Here is a 17,249-nt window from a genome sequence, read left to right as displayed (position 1 = left end):
TTGTGATCTCTGTCTGACAAATAAATAAATAAATAAAATCTTAGGGGAAAAAAAAAAGAAGAAAAATATCTGAAAAGAACTATACCGAAGTGTTTATAGTGGTTTTTGAGTTTTAGGATCATGGATGGTCTTTATGCTTCTTGCTTTTCTGACTTCTCTTCCACTTTACAATGTGCATATATTGCTGTAAAGATCATAGGAAACTATAAAACAGTTTAGTCAGCAATGAAAAAAAAGAGGAAGCAGGAGACCATAAATCAGTTTCTAATGACAATTTCTCCGGGGTAAGGTGCCCATAGCGGTTAAAAAGCAACAGTTTCAGGGTTGCCTGGTGGCTCTGGCGGTCAAGTGTCTGCCTTCAGCTCAGGTCATGATCCCTGAGCCTGCCTGGCTCCTGGCTTAGCGGGGAGCTTCCCTTGTCCACTGCCCCTTCCCCCAGCTCCTGCTCGCTCCGGCTCTCCCTGTCTCTCTCAAATAAATAAATAAAATCTTAAAAAAAAGTGCAACGGTTTCAGAGTTCAGCCTGATATTCTAGGCTGCTGCATAAAGGATAAGGGAGCTGGCAGGGGAGAAGCCGTTCAGGGATCCGCCCCAGCGTTTGCCAAGCTAAGCTCCTCCCTTCCTAGGAAACGAAACTGACTCAGGCAGCGGGAGGGATCGGGGGAGGCTTCAGCTGTGGCCACAGGTACTCCTGTCCCCAACCTGGGAATCATGGGGGAGCTGGAAGAGACCTCAGCCAAGTATCTGGACAAGTTCATTGAAAACCGTCTCCTGCCAGACACGAATTTCCGCAGGCAGATCAAGGAAGCCGTCCACATCATCTCCACCTTCCTGAAGGAGAAGTGTTTCCAAGGAGCCCCCCACCCTGTGCGGGTGACCAAAGTCATCAAGGTGAGCCGAAACCTCCCTCCCGGGGAAGGGGTGGCTGGATGGACAACAGGTCCTGTACAGACAGACAGACAGACAGAAACAGGGCAGTTCTTTGGGGCTGGCCGTTTCTGACATATCCACATTTAAAAAAAAAAAATCTAACCATAACTTGTTAGAATACATTCTGGGGTGAGGACCTACATCTGGAACTTTTAAATAAATACGCTGGCTGAAGTTTATGAACCGCCATCCTCAGCCACGCCCATTTCAGAGACAGGAAAACTGAGACCCGGCTCTAAGAAATAATTTGTTAATGAACGGCCAGGCTGGGCACTCACAATTTCTGCAGAATCATGAGCTGTTTAAGACTATACGTCCGGGGGGGCTTCAGCCAACAACTGTTATTCCGATGATTTTGTGTGGCTACGAAAGTTGTAAGTGTTGCCTCCCGTAAAGTATTTATTCCACAAAACCAGAGCTGAGGATTGCTGAAAGGGGGTCCGGCACCAGCTCGGCTTCTCAACTTCCCTGATGACCCAGGGTTCTCTTTTCTTACTGACGTGTAATTAATATACCATGTGATATTAGCTTCAGATACACAATGTATCGATTCGACCATTCTGTATGTGACTCAGTGCTCTTCAAGATAGATGTAGTCACCACCTGTCCCCACACAGTGTTATTACAGTATCACTGACTGTATTCCCTGTGCTGTACTTTTCACGTCTGGGACTTACTGCATAACCGGAAGTTTGAACTTCTTAATCCCTTTTATTTATTTATTTATCCCTCATCCTCCACCCACCCACCTCCCCTCTGGCAACCACCTGTTTGTTCCCTGTATATGAGTCTCTTGTTTTGTTTGTTTCATTTTTTAGATTCCACATATGACTGAAATCACATGGCATTTGTCTGGCTTATTTCACTTAGCATGATACCTTCTAGATCCATCCACGTTGTGGTGAATGGCAAGGTGTCATTCTTTTTATGGCTGAAGAATATTCCAGTGTGTGTGTGTGTGTGTGTGTGTACTTACCACATCTTCTTTATCCATTCATCTATGGATGGACGCTTGGGCTGCTTCCATATCTTGGCTATTATAGTCTTACCATAAACATTTTTGCATGTATCTTCTCAAATTAGTGTTTTCATTTTCTTTGGGTAAATAACCAATAGTGGGATTACTAGATCATAAGGCAGCTCTATTTTTAATTTTTTGAGGAACCTCCATACTGTCTTCCACAGTGGCTGCCCCAATCTCCATTCCCACCCACAGTGTACACGGGGTCCCTTTTTTCCCCCATCCGCAGTAGGGACCCAACCTTTCTATGGTATCGTGGTCTGGTTAAGAGTATAAATTTTGAGGGGTTCCTGGGTGGCTCAGTGGGTTAAGCCTCTGCCTTCAGCTCAGGTCACGATCTCAGAGTCCTGGGATCGAGCCCCATTTCGGGCTCCTTGCTCAATGGGGAGCCTGCTTCCCCACCCTCTCTCTGCCTGCCTCTCTGCCTACTTGTGATCTCTGTCAAATAAATAGATGAAAACTTTAAAAAAAAAGTATAAATTTTGAAAGCAGATAGCACCTGCTGGCTGTGAGACTTTGAGCAAGTCGTTTCACCCCTCTGTGCTTCACCTTCCTCCCCCATAACTTCCAGCGCCTGGTAGGGCTATACAGATTCTACGAGGTATGTAAACCACCCAGCACGGGCCAGTCTACACTATATCCTATACACGATAGTAAAGGTTAGGGAGTAAAGAACACAGATGCTAGAACGAGACAGCCAGGGTTTGAATTGCACCTCTGCCCCCTCTTACCGGGAGGCTGGGCTGCTGTACCCCCTCTCTGAGCACTTGGTTGCCACACCTGTAAAGTGGGGTCTGATAACAAGAGTACGGGAATCGCAGAGTCCTGTGGGCATTATGGGAGCTGAGACTGCTGATGCCCTCAGCGCAGAGGCTAAGGCTCAAGCATGTTAGTGATTGTCCTCATCATTTTATATAGGGAGGCTCTCCTCAATGATGGTTAGTTCTCATTCTCCTCATCTGTTTTAGGGTGGCTCTTCAGGCAAAGGCACGTCCCTCAGAGGCCGATCAGATGCTGACCTTGTGGTTTTTCTTAGCAACCTTGGGAGTTTTCAGGAGCAGCTTGACAAAAGAGGAGAGTTCATCTGGGAAATTAAGAGGCAGTTGGAAGACTGTCAAAGAAAAAAAATCTTTGAAGTGCGGTTTGAGGTTGGGAGTCTGCAGTGGGAGAAGCCCCGAGCCCTCAGCTTCTGGCTCACACACCCCTATCTCCTTGAAGAGGTGGAGTTTGATGTGCTGCCTGCCTTTGACGTCCTGGGTAAGCGCACACGTGTGCATGTGTACGTGCACACACACACACACGCACGCGCACACGCATACACATACACACACACACGGCTTTCCGCCCTTGTCCTGTGTCAAGGCTTCTTTCTCTTTTCATATTTCTGAGCAGAAATCTCCCACAGCTGTAGATTCTGACCCTGTCAGGACATCCCACAAAGTGGGGAGAAGATCTTAGATTGAATGAGGTCATAACCAGCCACAGGGGTGACGGGAAACGGCAAACTGGCACAATTTGGGGGCAAGACGTTTCTCAAGGAATTCCCGTCCGGCTGGCTGCTTGTACTTGGGAATTCTCTGGGTGAAAATGAGGCAGCGTAGGCCTGGCCTGGAGTCAACATGTGAACTGCCTCTTTTACCCCAAACTCAAGGAGACCCCGCTAAACTTAGCTGAGGGTTGGAATCTCTAGATAATCTGCAGAAACATTTGGACAGGAAGCATCACCTCTTGGAGGTTCGATTTCCCCCAGTACGAAACCGGTCAATCCAGGCCAGCTAGGTCATGCACTTGCTTTCAGCATTAAATGATCATCTGCCTTAAACTCTTACACAGGGTCTGGCCCAGGGGAGGTGTTCAAAAATGTAAGTTCCCCAACTGTGTCCCGAGGCACCCTTGGGGACAACAGTGAAGTAACTCACAGGGGTGAATGCAATAGGTTAGATTTTAAATTTTGGAGGGAAACACCATGACAGCTGTCGGATGCCGCAGAAACGACAACTGGTCCCTCGTACTCAACTACGTACGTGGAACAGGGGTGGGTTTTATTTTGTTTGGGAGTTTTTTGTGGTTGTTGGTTGGTTGGGGTTTTTTTGCATTTTTTTGTTTTTGTTTTTGTTTTTGTTTTTGTTTTGTTTTGTTTGGCATAGGGGACCTGTGAGAATAATACCAAAACTCTAGAAGCACCTGGAAATGAGAACGTTTGGGAAATCTTTCCTTCGTGCCACGTCTGGTGTTGGGAGCTGGCATTCCATTGGCTATCAAAAAAAATAAGAGGGGGAGAGGGAAGGAGAGGAAGGACGTGCCAGGAGAAGGGAATAGCACAAGCAAATGCCCGGGGAAGAGAGATCAGGATGCGTTGGGGGACCTGAAGGATGCTGAGGATGAACAGAGGGTAGAGGGAAGGGGGGAGTGGGGAAGGCGAGGAGGGAGGGAGCTGATCCTGCAGAAGCTTGGACCCTTGGCCGTGGATTTCTCCGGAACACGCTGGGTAGCTGTGGAAGGGTTTCACTCAGGGTCAGATTTCTGTTTTAGAACAACAGCCCAGCTGTAGTGTGGAAACAGGTGGGAAGGGGGGTAAGACCAGAGGACAGAGACAGCCGATCAACAGTGATAAGCACAGATTACCCACGGGCACCTGTTGTGGACCAGGCATTATTCTCTGGCCATGCCTGAGCCCAACAGGGAGCATAAGTACAGAAATAAATGGAATGATACCTGCTGTGACAAAAAACGTAAGAGGATTGACACAATGGAGAGCCAATGGAGGGTGGAGGGTTTTTTCAGACAGAGTGATGATGGAGGGTACCCTGAGGAGGTGACATCTGAGCTGAGGCCCAAGGGATGGGAAGGAACCCACCTGGGGAAGATCTGGGAGTTCCAGCAAGTGCAAAGGCCCTGAGACAGGAATGAGCTTGGTGTTTTTGAAGATGAGATGGAAGGCCATGTGGTGTCCATGGCAAGGGAGCAATGTAGGAGGCGAGATGGGAGCTGTGGCAGGACACAGATCACATCTAGTTTCATAGGCCATTGATTGCAGGGATGCTGGATGTTATTCCAGATGTTGTAGGGAGCAAGAAGCCACGCGCCCAGGTTTTGAAAGGCCTCTCTGGGAGCTGGGTCGAGGATGGGCTGTGGGGGAACCAGGGAGGAGGCTGCTGCCCGAAGTCCTGGTGGGAGAGAGGGGTGATGGCCATCTGGACGGGGTGACAGCAGGAGATCTGGGAGAAGGGAAGGCTGGGGGCAGACTCCAGCCCCCTGGGCTCTGGACCTGCTGCCCCTCCTGCTGTGCCCCACGGCCTGCAAGCTTGCTGCCCCAGTACAACTGAAGGGACCCTAGAGAAGTGCTGACATCTTCAGATTATGGATTTGTCCCTAACAGGTCAGTGGACCAATAACGGCCAACCTAACCCTGAAGTCTACATCACCCTCATCCGAGAGTGCCAGGCGCTGGGGAGAGAGGGCGAGTTCTCCACCTGCTTCACGGAGCTGCAGCGAGACTTCCTGAGGCAGCGCCCAACCAAGGTGAAGAGTCTCATCCGCTTGGTCAAGCACTGGTTCCAGAAGGTATGTTCCTCCCGCCTGGGGAGCAGAGGAGGAGGAGGAGGGAGCAAAGGAAGGGGGGAGGACTATAGAATGGAGGGAGAGAAGGAGAGGAGAGAGAGGGAGAAGGAGAAGAGAGGAGAGGAGAGTGGAAAGGGGAGAAGGAGGAGAAGGAGAGGGAGGGAGGAGGAGGAGAGGAAGAGAGAGGGAGGGGAATCAAGGATGAATGGCTGGAAGGCGAGAGGAAAGGGAGGAGGGGAGGGGATGTGTAGGGAAGGAGGGGCTCCCTGCTCAGCGGGGAGTCTGCTTCTCCCCCTCTCCCTCTGCCTCTCTCCCCAGCTCCTGCTCCCTCTCTCGTGCACACCATCTCTCTCCTTCTCTCTCAAATAAATAAATAAGTAGAATCTTTCAAAAAATTAATTAATTAAGGCAAAGCAAGACAATCCTTTGTTTGCCAGACATCCTGGTTTGCTGTTCAAGGAAATGGGATCATGGAGGCTGAGCATCTTAGAACTTACAAAAGTGGTTCTTGACAAGTGTAACAACTGCCCCCAAGGATATTGAAAATTCATGAGGACGTTTTTGGTAACCATGGTGATAGGGAGGCAAGGATGCTACTGACAATCAATGGAAAGAAGCCAAGAATACTAGTTGTTTGACCATGAGCAAAATAGTCCCACACGATAAGGAACTGTCTCTTTCCCTCCATCCCTCCGCTCCGTCCCTGCCCCTCCTCCCCTCCCCTCTCCATCTCTCTTCTTTCCCGTAAAACAACATAGGAATCCCACCCTACTCTAACTCCACTCACCACCACCATCACCACCTGCAACTTACAAGCCACGTTGGTGTGTGTTTCAAGTCTCTATATTTTCAAGTACCACAAAGCATTCCTATCATTTTCCATACCTAAAGCTCATTTCAACTATGTGTGTATTTACCACGTTTTTCACCATCAGCTCTTTCTTATATCTCTATCCTTCCTCCTGGGATCATGTTCCTTCTTCCTGAAGTGTGTCCTGGAAGATTATTTATTTATTTGTTTGTTTGTTTGCTTGTTTTTTGCTGACGGTCTTCTGATAATGAGCTCTTAGTTTTTGTTTGCCTGAAAATGTCTTGATCTTAACCTTTGTCGTTGATGGGTACTTTTGCTGGGTTAGCAGCCATTTCAGTACAAGGAAATATATTACTCCGTCTTCCAGGGTCACTAGTGATGAGAAGTCAGTTGTCAGTCTAACCGTAGATCCTTTGTAGGTAATCTGTCTTATTCCTCTGGCTGCATTTATATTTTTCTCTTTGTCTTCGATTTTGTTTCATTTCAATGTGACATATCATTTTTTTTAAAGATTTTATTTATTTGACAGAGAGATAGAGAGAACCAGAGAGCACAAACAGAGGGTAGCGATGGCAGAGGGAGAAGAAGAGGCAGGCTCCCCTATGAGCAGGGAGCCTGATGCAGGGGTTGATCCCAGGACCCGGAGATCACGACCCCAGCCAAAGGCAGATGCTCAACCAACTGAGCAAGCCAGGTGCCCATGTCTGAGGTGTCTTAATGATGATTCTTTTTTCACTTCTCCCACCTGGAGTTCATTGGGTCCTTCACTGGAATTCCTGAATCTGTGAATGGATATCTTTCATCAGTTTTGGAAACTCTCAGCCATTCTCCTAAAACATTGTCTTTCTCTCTCTTCCTCACCTCCTGGAACTCCAATTAAATGTATGTTAGACTTCACTCTATCTTACATTATCTTTATACCCTCTTCCACATTTTCCATCTTCCTGCCTCTCCATGCTTTATTCGGAACAGTTTATTGTAACATACTCTCTAATCCATTAATTTCCCCCTTAAGTGTATCTAATTTGCAGCTGAGTTATTAATTACAGTTTTTGTAAAGTTTTGTTCAATGATTTCAATTTTATTCTCTTTCAAATACGCTAAGTTACTTCTCATGGCTTCTAATTTCCTGTAGTTCAAGCTCTTCTTTTATTTCTGTAAACAGAATATTTCTAATTGTTTTAAAGTCTCTATCTGATTCTTCAATATTTAAAGTTTTGTGGACTTATTACTATTTTCACTTTTTTTTTCTTGATGGTTATTACTCTTGGTGTCTTATTTCCTTGTGTGCCTGGTTATTTCTGTGCCAGTCCTGGTACTTGAAAATTACTTCTGAAATCATTTGAGGCTTTGGGTTTCATATCTTACTCCAAAGGAAATTTTGTTTGGCTCTTAGGAATTCTACAAGTTCTTCCTCTCAGTTAATTTTCACAGTATCCTTATGGGCTTGGTGCTATGACGACCCTTCACCTGGCGGGTTTGAAAAACAAGGCTCCATGAGTCTAAGTTGTCTTCCTGGCATTGGGCACCAATGGAGCCAAGACTCAAACCTACATCACTCAGAATCCAGAGCCCAAGCTCTTAGCCCAGGAGCGAGTAAACATTTTTCCATAATGCCCTAGGTAGTAAATATTTTAGACCTCGTGGGCCACATGGTCTCTGTCACAACTACTCAAGTCTGTATTATGGAAGCAGCCTAGATTCCATGGGAATGAATGGCCGTGGCTTTGCTCCATGGAAAGGTTATTTACAAAAGCAGATGGCAGGCTGGATTTGGCCTTTGGGAAATGTGCTTTCTGCCCCAGCTGGACAAGTGCATGTTTCTGATTCCTTTTCTTCCTCTCAGTGTAAGAAGAAGCTTGGGAAGCCACTGCCGCAGCAGTACGCCTTGGAGCTCCTGACAGTCTATGCCTGGGAGAAAGGCAGCAACGAAGCAGAGTTCAGCACGGCTCAGGGATTTCAGACCGTCTTGAAATTAGTCCTGAACTACCACCAGCTCTGCATCTACTGGACAAAGTATTACAACTTTAAAAACCTGATTATTGGACGATACCTGGAGAGGCAGCTTGCGAAGCCCAGGTACTCTATCTCCATATGAGTCAGCTCCCCCACATAAATGAGACCCTGGGTGCAGGAGTGGCGCCTTGGCAATGAGGGCTCCTCGTTTGCTGGTCCTTTGCCATGGCCAGCCTTTGTGCTGAGCCTTTTCCTGCTGCCATCTGATTTAAAAAACAGCCTCCAACCCTGTGAGGCCTGCCTCTCCATACCTACAGTACGGATGGGTAAACTGAGGTTCTGAGGGGTAAGGAGCTATGCTTACCAGAAAATAAGTGGAAGAGCCAAAATTTGAACTAAAATACCAACAGCTAGAGCGATGATCCTAATTGCTCCTGAGGATTAAGACCTTGCTGTAAGACTAACGCCCCAGGGAACAGCATCCCGCTCCTGTCCTGAGTCCCAGCCTGTGCCAGGCTGGTGTTTTGCCCTACAGGGAGTTTCTGAATCCCCCAGACAGGGCCCTGGTTTGTCACCCATCCCTCTCTCACTGTTTCTCTCCAGGCCTGTGATTCTGGACCCGGCTGACCCGACGGGAAATGTGGCGGGTAGAGACCCATACCCCTGGCAGCGGCTGGCAGACGAGGCCAGGGCCTGGCTGAGCTACCCATGCTTTAAGAAAGGAGATGGGTCTCCAGTGGGCTCCTGGGACGTGCCTGTGAGACCTTCTGCTTCCTCCCTGTCATCCCCCACCCACCCCCTCTACACAGCATGGGGCATGTGAGACTGATGCATTCTAATGTACTGGTAAATGACTATGGTCATTATCTGGCGTGTACTGACCTCTCATTATGTTCTAAGTCCTGGGCGGAGCATTTCGCATGTTTTGTCCCATCTCTAATCTCCCATCGTGTCCCTTGAGATAGGCGTGTCCTACTCTCCCCATGTCCCAGGTGACGAAACAGGCTTAGAGCGGTCAAGTGACCTTCATTCTCTCCAGAGAAAGTGTTCTCTGCTCAAACTCATATCCATAGGGTCCCGGACTGTGCTCCATAGTTTCCCTCATCTTGGCCCCATTCAGAGGCTTCCTGGGACGTGCATATCCCTTGTCCAGACTTTGCTCTTCAGTTAACATGACCCTGGCCAGAGGCAGCTCCGTCCGCAGCCCCAGCGGGCTCATTCCTCTATGAATAAGAATAAATCATAACAACCACCACTTACTGAATATTTGCTTCGGGCTCAGGTTCTGTCCTAAATGCTCCCTTATTTCATTAAATCATCACAACACCCTTTGAGGTGTGTGTGTACTACTCCCAATCTTACATACGAGAAAAGGAGGCTCGGAGACATGAAGTTACCTGCTCCAGGACATTTATCTAGGGAGCGGTAGAGCTGGGATCTGGAGTGAGTGGACTCTAACGCCAGTGCTCGGCGCCCCCGTGCTCGGCTCTCCCTGTGCCCACGCAGGGAGTGAACTTCAGAGTTGCCCTGCCCCGGTCTGCAGGTGGTCAGATCCGTCCCTGCATGTGGGCAAGTCAGGAAGGGGCATAGCCTTGAACGTGGGGCTCTCTGTAGTCGAGTCAAGTCTCAAGGGGCTGACTGCTGGCATCTGTCTGCTGACCCCTGCCCCAGCAGCTGAGACTTCTTTATCCTTCCTCAAGAGGGATCCGGGGACCCTGTCTCACAGTACGCACCCTAACTGCTCACGGAGACCCAGCGCCGAGGTGGAAGGATCGGTTCTCCCAGGTGATCCTGTGCTTTACACTTTCAGCTTGCGGAAGACATGGAGGACAGCTGGGCAATCTTTGAGCAGAGGATGTATTCTCCCCAGGCTTATGGATGGCACCCTGTAGCTGCTGGGAGGAGCCTCAGCAAAGGCATGATGCCGTCCACTGCCCCGAAGGAAGATGACTGGGCGTGTGCCATCCTCTGAGCACCAGTGAGCCTTACGGGGAAGGGCTCCAGAATTATCCAGGCCTGCCCCCTCATCTCAGAGGTCGGGGGAGGTCCCTTGATCCAGAGGGCAGAAGACGACTCCTATCCCCAACAGTGAGTTGGTGTCAGACCTGAGACGGGGATGCAGGCTTCCTGACTCCCACCCTTCCCCTGTTCTGTGCTCCTCCTCCTCTCAGCAGTGATTTCCCTGCAGCCCTACCTGCCCCAGCCTGGTCTCTGACCATCATCTCTGGGAGACAACCAGAGAGCCTTAACTTTCTTCTGTGTTCCTGGTGAGGGGCCTGCTGTCCAATTTATCATCAATAACAATAAAAAGATCAGTAAATACCATGTGTTGGGTGTTTATTTATTTATTTTTTTTATAATTTTATTTTTTATAAACATATATATATATTTTTTTTTCCCCCAGGGGTACAGGTCTGTGAATCTCCACGTTTACAAACTTCACAGCACTCACCATAGCACATACCCTACCCAATGTCCATAACCCCCCCCCAACCCCCCTCTGCCCAGCAACCCTCAGTTTGTTTTGTAAGATTAAGAGTCACTTATGGTTTGTCTCCCTCCCAATCCCAACTTGTTTCATTTACTCTTCTCCTACCACATTAACCCCCCATGTTGCATCTCCTCTCCCTCATATCAGGGAGATCATATGATAGTTGTCTTTCTCCGATTGACTTATTTCGCTAAGCATGATACCCTCTAGTTCCATCCATGTTGTCGCAAATGGCAAGATTTCATTTCTTTTGATGGCTGCATAGTATTCCATTGTATATATATACCACATCTTCTTTATCCATTCGTCTGTTGATGGACATCTAGGTTCTTTCCATAGTTTGGCTATTGTAGACATTGCTGCTATAAACATTTGGGTGCACGTGCCCCTTCGGATCACTACGTTTGTATCTTTAGGGTAAATACCCAGCAGTGCAATTGCTGGGTCATAGGGTAGTTCTATTTTCAACATTTTGAGGAACCTCCATGCTGTTTTCCAGAGTGGTTGCACCAGCTTGCATTCCCACCAACAGTGTAGGAGGGTTCCCCTTTCTCCGCATCCTCGCCAGCATCTGTCATTTCCGGACTTGTTAATTTTAGCCATTCTGACTGGTGTGAGGTGGTATCTCATTGTGGTTTTGATTTGTATTTCCCTGATGCCGAGTGATATGGAGCACTTTTTCATGTGTCTGTTGGCCATCTGGATGTCTTCTTTGCAGAAATGTCTGTTCATGTCTTCTGCCCATTTCTTGATGGGATTATTTGTTCTTTGGGTGTTGAGTTTGCTAAGTTCTTTATAGATTCTGGACACTAGCCCTTTATCTGATATGTCGTTTGCAAATATCTTCTCCCATTCTGTCAGTTGTCTTTTGGTTTTGTTAACTGTTTCCTTTGCTGTGCAAAAGCTTTTGATCTTGATAAAATCCCAATAGTTCATTTTTGCCCTTGCTTCCCTTGCCTTTGGCGATGTTCCTAGGAAGATGTTGCTGCGGCTGAGGTCGAAGAGGTTGCTGCCTGTGTTCTCCTCAAGGATGTTGATGGATTCCTTTCTCACATTGAGGTCCTTCATCCATTTTGAGTCTATTTTCGTGTGTGGTGTAAGGAAATGATCCAATTTCATTTTTCTGCATGTGGCTGTCCAATTTTCCCAACACCATTTATTGAAGAGGCTGTCTTTTTTCCATTGGACATTCTTTCCTGCTTTGTCGAAGATTAGTTGACCATAGAGTTGAGGGTCTATTTCTGGGCTCTCTATTCTGTTCCATTGATCTATGTGTCTGTTTTTGTGCCAGTACCATGCTGTCTTGATGATGACAGCTTTGTAATAGAGCTTGAAGTCCGGAATTGTGATGCCACCAACTCTGGCTTTCTTTTTCAATATTCCTTTGGCTATTCGCGGTCTTTTCTGGTTCCATATAAATTTTAGGATTATTTGTTCCATTTCTTTGAAAAAAATGGATGGTACTTTGATAGGAATTGCATTAAATGTGTAGATTGCTTTAGGTAGCATAGACATTTTCACAATATTTATTCTTCCAATCCAGGAGCATGGAACATTTTTCCATTTCTTTGTGTCTTCCTCAATTTCTTTCATGAGTACTTTATAGTTTTCTGTGTATAGATTCTTAGTCTCTTTGGTTAGGTTTATTCCTAGGTATCTTATAGTTTTGGGTGCAATTGTAAATGGGATGGACTCCTTAATTTCTCTTTCTTCTGTCTTGTTGTTGGTGTAGAGAAATGCGACTGATTTCTGTGCATTGATTTTATATCCTGACACATTACTGAATTCCTGTACAAGTTCTAGCAGTTTTGGAGTGGAGTCTTTTGGGTTTTCCACATATAGTATCATATCATCTGCGAAGAGTGATAGTTTGACTTCTTCTTTGCCGATTTGGATGCTTTTAATTTCTTTTTGTTGTCTGATTGCTGAGGCTAGGACTTCTAGTACTATGTTGAATAGCAGTGGTGATAACGGACATCCCTGCCGTGTTCCTGACCTTAGCGGAAAAGCTTTCAGTTTTTCTCCATTGAGAATGATATTTGCGATGGGTTTTTCATAGATGGCTTTGATAATATTGAGGTATGTGCCCTCTATCCCTACACTTTGAAGAGTTTTGATCAGGAAGGGATGCTGTACTTTGTCAAATGCTTTTTCAGCATCTATGGAGAGTATCATATGGTTCCTGTTTTTTCTTTTATTAATGTGTTGTATCACATTGATTGATTTGCGGATGTTGAACCAACCTTGCAGCCCTGGAATAAATCCCACTTGGTCGTGGTGAATAATCCTTTTAATGTACTGTTGAATCCTATTGGCTAGTATTTTGGTGAGAATTTTTGCATCTGTGTTTATCAAGGATATTGGTCTGTAGTTCTCTTTTTTGATGGGATCCTTGTCTGGTTTGGGGATCAAGGTGAGGCTGGCCTCATAAAATGAGTTTGGAAGTTTTCCTTCCATTTCTATTTTTTGGAACAGTCTCAGGAGAATAGGAATTAGTTCTTCTTTAAATGTTTGGTAGAATTCCCCCGGGAAGCCATCTGGCCCTGGGCTTTTGTTTGTTGGGAGATTTTTGATGACTGTTTCAATCTCCTTACTGGTTATGGGTCTGTTCAGGCTTTCTATTGTCACATAAGTTACACCAGAATGGGCAAATATTGCCCAAGTAAAATCTATTGTTAAAGCTGAAACAGGTTTAAGGCCATTCAAGTTCAAGCACAGAGAAACAAATCTTTCAAAACCCCATCTATCTTTGTTTGAAGAATGTGACCTTCTTTCCAACTTGTGGTCTTAAACTTCTGTTTTACAAAATCCAAAAGGAAAATACAGAAGAAATCAATACAATAAAGGTTATATTAAATAAAAGTAACATACAAAGCTATAATTAAGATGAATTAAAGAAAGCCAAAAGATTACAATTGTAAAACTTGCTTGTTACTTGTTCAATCAGTCCTATACTAGAAGTTAGGTAATATATACAACTATTTTCAAGTAGATTACTTTATGTTGCTCTAACATGTTCTCTTTATCAGTGCACTGTTAAAACTAATCAAAACTCTACACACGAATATTCCCTTACAATAGCAGCACACACTACCGCTACCTGCAAAGCTGTCATTCTCAAATGACTTAGTGAATGAAAGGAAATAAAAAGCAGAGAAGTAACATATTAAGGAGAAATAATGGGAATTAGAAGACTCATGCAGTTCAGCTCTTTTAATCAGCCAGCCAGCTTGCTAGCAACAAGGGATGGTTTCCGTTGAGGAAGGTCCTGTGGAGTGGGAATGTGGTCACCAGTGACCTCTGTCTTATCCGGAGCTGCAGTAGGAAGCTGCTTGTTCTTCATTTTTGCTTTAGCCATGTTGTAATCCCCAGAATCAAAATATTTTTGCCCTTTCTGTAATCGTTTCCTTAAGAAATCTGAACCTCCAGGCTTTTGTCCCAGATGAGGATACCTTGCTTTTAATTTTGCTTCTTCAGCTTTCTCTGGACTAGTCACTTTATCTTCCATTTCCTTCTGCTCCTCCGCGGAGGCTGCCTCAGGGACTTCCGCGGACATACTCTGTTGGGTGTTTATTAACTGCAAGTCCCATGGCCAAGAGCTATATATCTGCATATTATAGGTGTGCATATATAAACCGATTCAACTTGAAATATGTATTGAGCACCTACTGTGTTCTGGGCTCTGGGATCCTTGCCTCCTGGTCTGATGTTTGCATGCACTGACTTTTAATAGCGGATCATTTTGGATCCTTCTAACTTTCAGAAGGATCTAAGACTGGCCTCTTTGATTCATCCCCTGTCTACATTTCTGATTATTTATGGGGGAGAAGTTTCAGAACTGCCCTGTCTGATGCAGTAGCCCTGAGTCCCACATGGCTCCCTGGACACTGGAAATGCAGCTGGTCCAATTCCAGATGTGCTGGGGGGAGTTTGTTAAACACATGCCTGGTTTCAGAGACTTAGCACACACACGCCAAAAAGAAGAACGTCACATTCTTTTTTTTTTTTTTTAAAGACTATTTATTTGAGAGAAAGAGAGAGAGCATGAGTGGGGGGCAGTCAGAAGGAAGGGGAGAAACTCCCTCTCTGCTCCCCGCTGAGCAGAAAGCCCGATGCGGGGCTCGATCCCAGAACCCCGGGATGGCAACCTGAGCCAAAAGCAGACCCTTAAACCCACTGAGCCACCCAAGTGCCCCAAGAATTTCACATTCTTGACAACTGATCATGTTTTATACTGATTGCATGTTGAAATGACAAAACTTTTTGAGATATTGAGTTAAATCAAAGCAGACTTCTCTGTTTCTTTTTGCTTTTTACCACGGCTCCTAAAAATGTTAAAATTATACCCTGTGGCACACCTTTGATTTCTATATATTCCACAGCTCTGTCCCAGAAGGTGACTCTCTGGATTCAAGAGTACACTAGGCCATCAGACATTGCTACACTGTCTCATCCTTGGTACCAAAACCAGCATTTCATTTACAAGGCTCGAAAAAAAAAAAAAAAAAACAATCCAGGACCAAGCATGCTCTTGTCACCTGGGTCACCGGTCACCTCGAGTGGCTGACCAAGTCTTGGGCTTGTCCATCTTCCTACTCCTGCTTTTAAGTCTCCAGCATCCCTGTGAGTTGGGTTTTATTCTTGTTACCATAATAACACACTGAGGTCAGGGCAATTGCTTGGGGTCACCTGGCAAGCAAGAGACAGAGCCTGAACTTGAACCCTAGTCCTTGCTCGGGATCTCATCATGCCCTTGATCACTGCTGCATGGTCTTAATGCATCTTCGTTCCCCACTCTGGCGACCCCGAGAAGACACCTAGCCCAGGGAGCTCCCAGGAGAGGGAGTCCTAGCTGCTGTCCTTCCAAATCCATCCACACGCTGACAGCCAAGTCACCCCGCACACGGGCTGCTCAGTGGGGCAGGGGCACTAAGGCAGCCCTGTTCCTGGGAGACATGGGGCTCCTCTGACAAGTCATGGGGCTAAAGGACTCCCCACTGGTCTTGCTGACCTTCTCTAGACTGCAAAGTCAGCTTCTCTTAACTTCTTGCCTTTGTTCAGAGTCAGACTCAGACTCCATCAATCAAGGCCTACCCACTTTCCCGGAGGCTCCCATCTTCCTCCTCAATTTCTCTTGCACATTTAATCCTACATCAGCTTTATGGAGTTACCCAGACCACCAGGTTTATACCCAAAGAATACAAAAACACTGATTCGAAAAGATACATGCATCCCTATGTGTATTACAGCCTTATTTACAACAGGCAAATTACAGAAGCAGCCCAAGTGCCCATTGATTGAAGAATGGACAAAGAAGGTGTGGTGTATATATGCAATGGAATATTACTCAGCCATAAACAAGCCTGAAATCTTGCCATTCGTCACAACATGGATGGATCTAGAGAGTATAACGCTAAGTGAAATAAGCCAGTCGGAGAAAGACTAATACCATATGATTTCATTACTATGTGGAGTTTAAGAAACAAAACAAACGAACAAAGGAAAAAAGAGACAAACCAAAACAGACTCATAACTATAGAGACCAAACAGGTGGTTGCCAGTGGTGGGGACTGGTGAGGGGTGTCAAACAGATAAAGGAGATCAGGAGCACACTTACCTTGAGTAATGTACGGAATTAATCACTGTCTGGTGCCCCTCAAACTAATATAAGACTGTATGTTAAATACACAGAAATTAAAAATAATAATAGTAATCCAAATTGGAATCAGCTGTTAGAATCTAAACTCAAAATGTTTTTCCCTTTTCCTAGCCAAATGCACTTATCTCAATTATTCTGCTTCCAACAGTGAAAGCAATTAATCTTTGTAAATCCATGGGAGAGTCTCCTGGAAATCATGGTTACTATTAAAAAGTAATAATAAATAAATCTTATATGGGGGGGAGCCCTGGCCTCCTGTAGCCCTCTCTATTTCTATGTTAATTTTCACTCAATGTATGAATTTCCACCCAAAATATGGGGAGGCAGTGGATTGGAATCATATAAATAAGTTTAGGAAGAATGACATCGATGTTCTAGTGAGACCGCCATCCATGAACTTGGAGTTTCTCTTCACTGATTTTTTTAATGACACTGTAACTATTATAATTTTTCACTGCGTACATATCTCATGTCCTCCGTCATATTAGTCTTACATATTTGTATCTATGTTACTGTACTCAGCATCTTTAATTATATTTTGTAGCATTTGGTTCCTGGAAGACCTAAATGTCTTCTTAAATATTTTTATTTGTTATTTATTTGAGAGAGAGAGAGAGCAAGAGAGCACAAGTGGGAGGAGGGGCAGAGAGAGTGGGAGAAGCAGACTGCCCCCTGAGATCAGGACCTGAGCCGAAGGTAGATACTTAACCAACTGAGCCACCCAGGTGCCTCTGACTTTGTCAATTTTGTGCAATAAACTTGTATTATTCTATGACCACAATAAAGGAATTTTTCTTGCAAAAATAATAAAGCATTTTGG

The 17,249-nt window shown here is 45.6% G+C and overlaps 2 protein-coding genes across 2 annotated transcripts; one reads left to right on the top strand and one right to left on the bottom strand.

The window, feature by feature from the left end:
* The first annotated feature begins 642 nt into the window (after nt 1-642).
* Nucleotides 643-10,336, top strand: OAS1 (2'-5'-oligoadenylate synthetase 1). The gene is made up of 6 exons (XM_032876236.1): nt 643-891; nt 2,920-3,208; nt 5,331-5,515; nt 8,170-8,402; nt 8,883-9,036; nt 10,090-10,336. Exons 1-6 carry the CDS (start codon nt 712-714, stop codon nt 10,249-10,251), a joined length of 1,203 nt encoding a protein of 400 aa, XP_032732127.1. The 5' UTR covers nt 643-711; the 3' UTR covers nt 10,252-10,336.
* A 3,161-nt stretch (nt 10,337-13,497) lies between these two features.
* Nucleotides 13,498-14,326, bottom strand: LOC116878597 (cAMP-regulated phosphoprotein 19). The gene has a single exon (XM_032876237.1). The coding sequence runs from the start codon at nt 14,324-14,326 to the stop codon at nt 13,988-13,990; it is 339 nt and encodes a 112-aa protein (XP_032732128.1). The 3' UTR covers nt 13,498-13,987.
* Between the last annotated feature and the right edge of the window lie 2,923 nt (nt 14,327-17,249).

Source organism: Lontra canadensis, unplaced genomic scaffold (assembly GCF_010015895.1).
Source record: "Lontra canadensis isolate GAN:19392208 unplaced genomic scaffold, GSC_riverotter_1.0 scaffold58, whole genome shotgun sequence".
Lineage (NCBI taxonomy): Eukaryota > Metazoa > Chordata > Mammalia > Carnivora > Mustelidae > Lontra > Lontra canadensis.
This window is presented reverse-complemented; position numbering and strand designations above follow the sequence as displayed.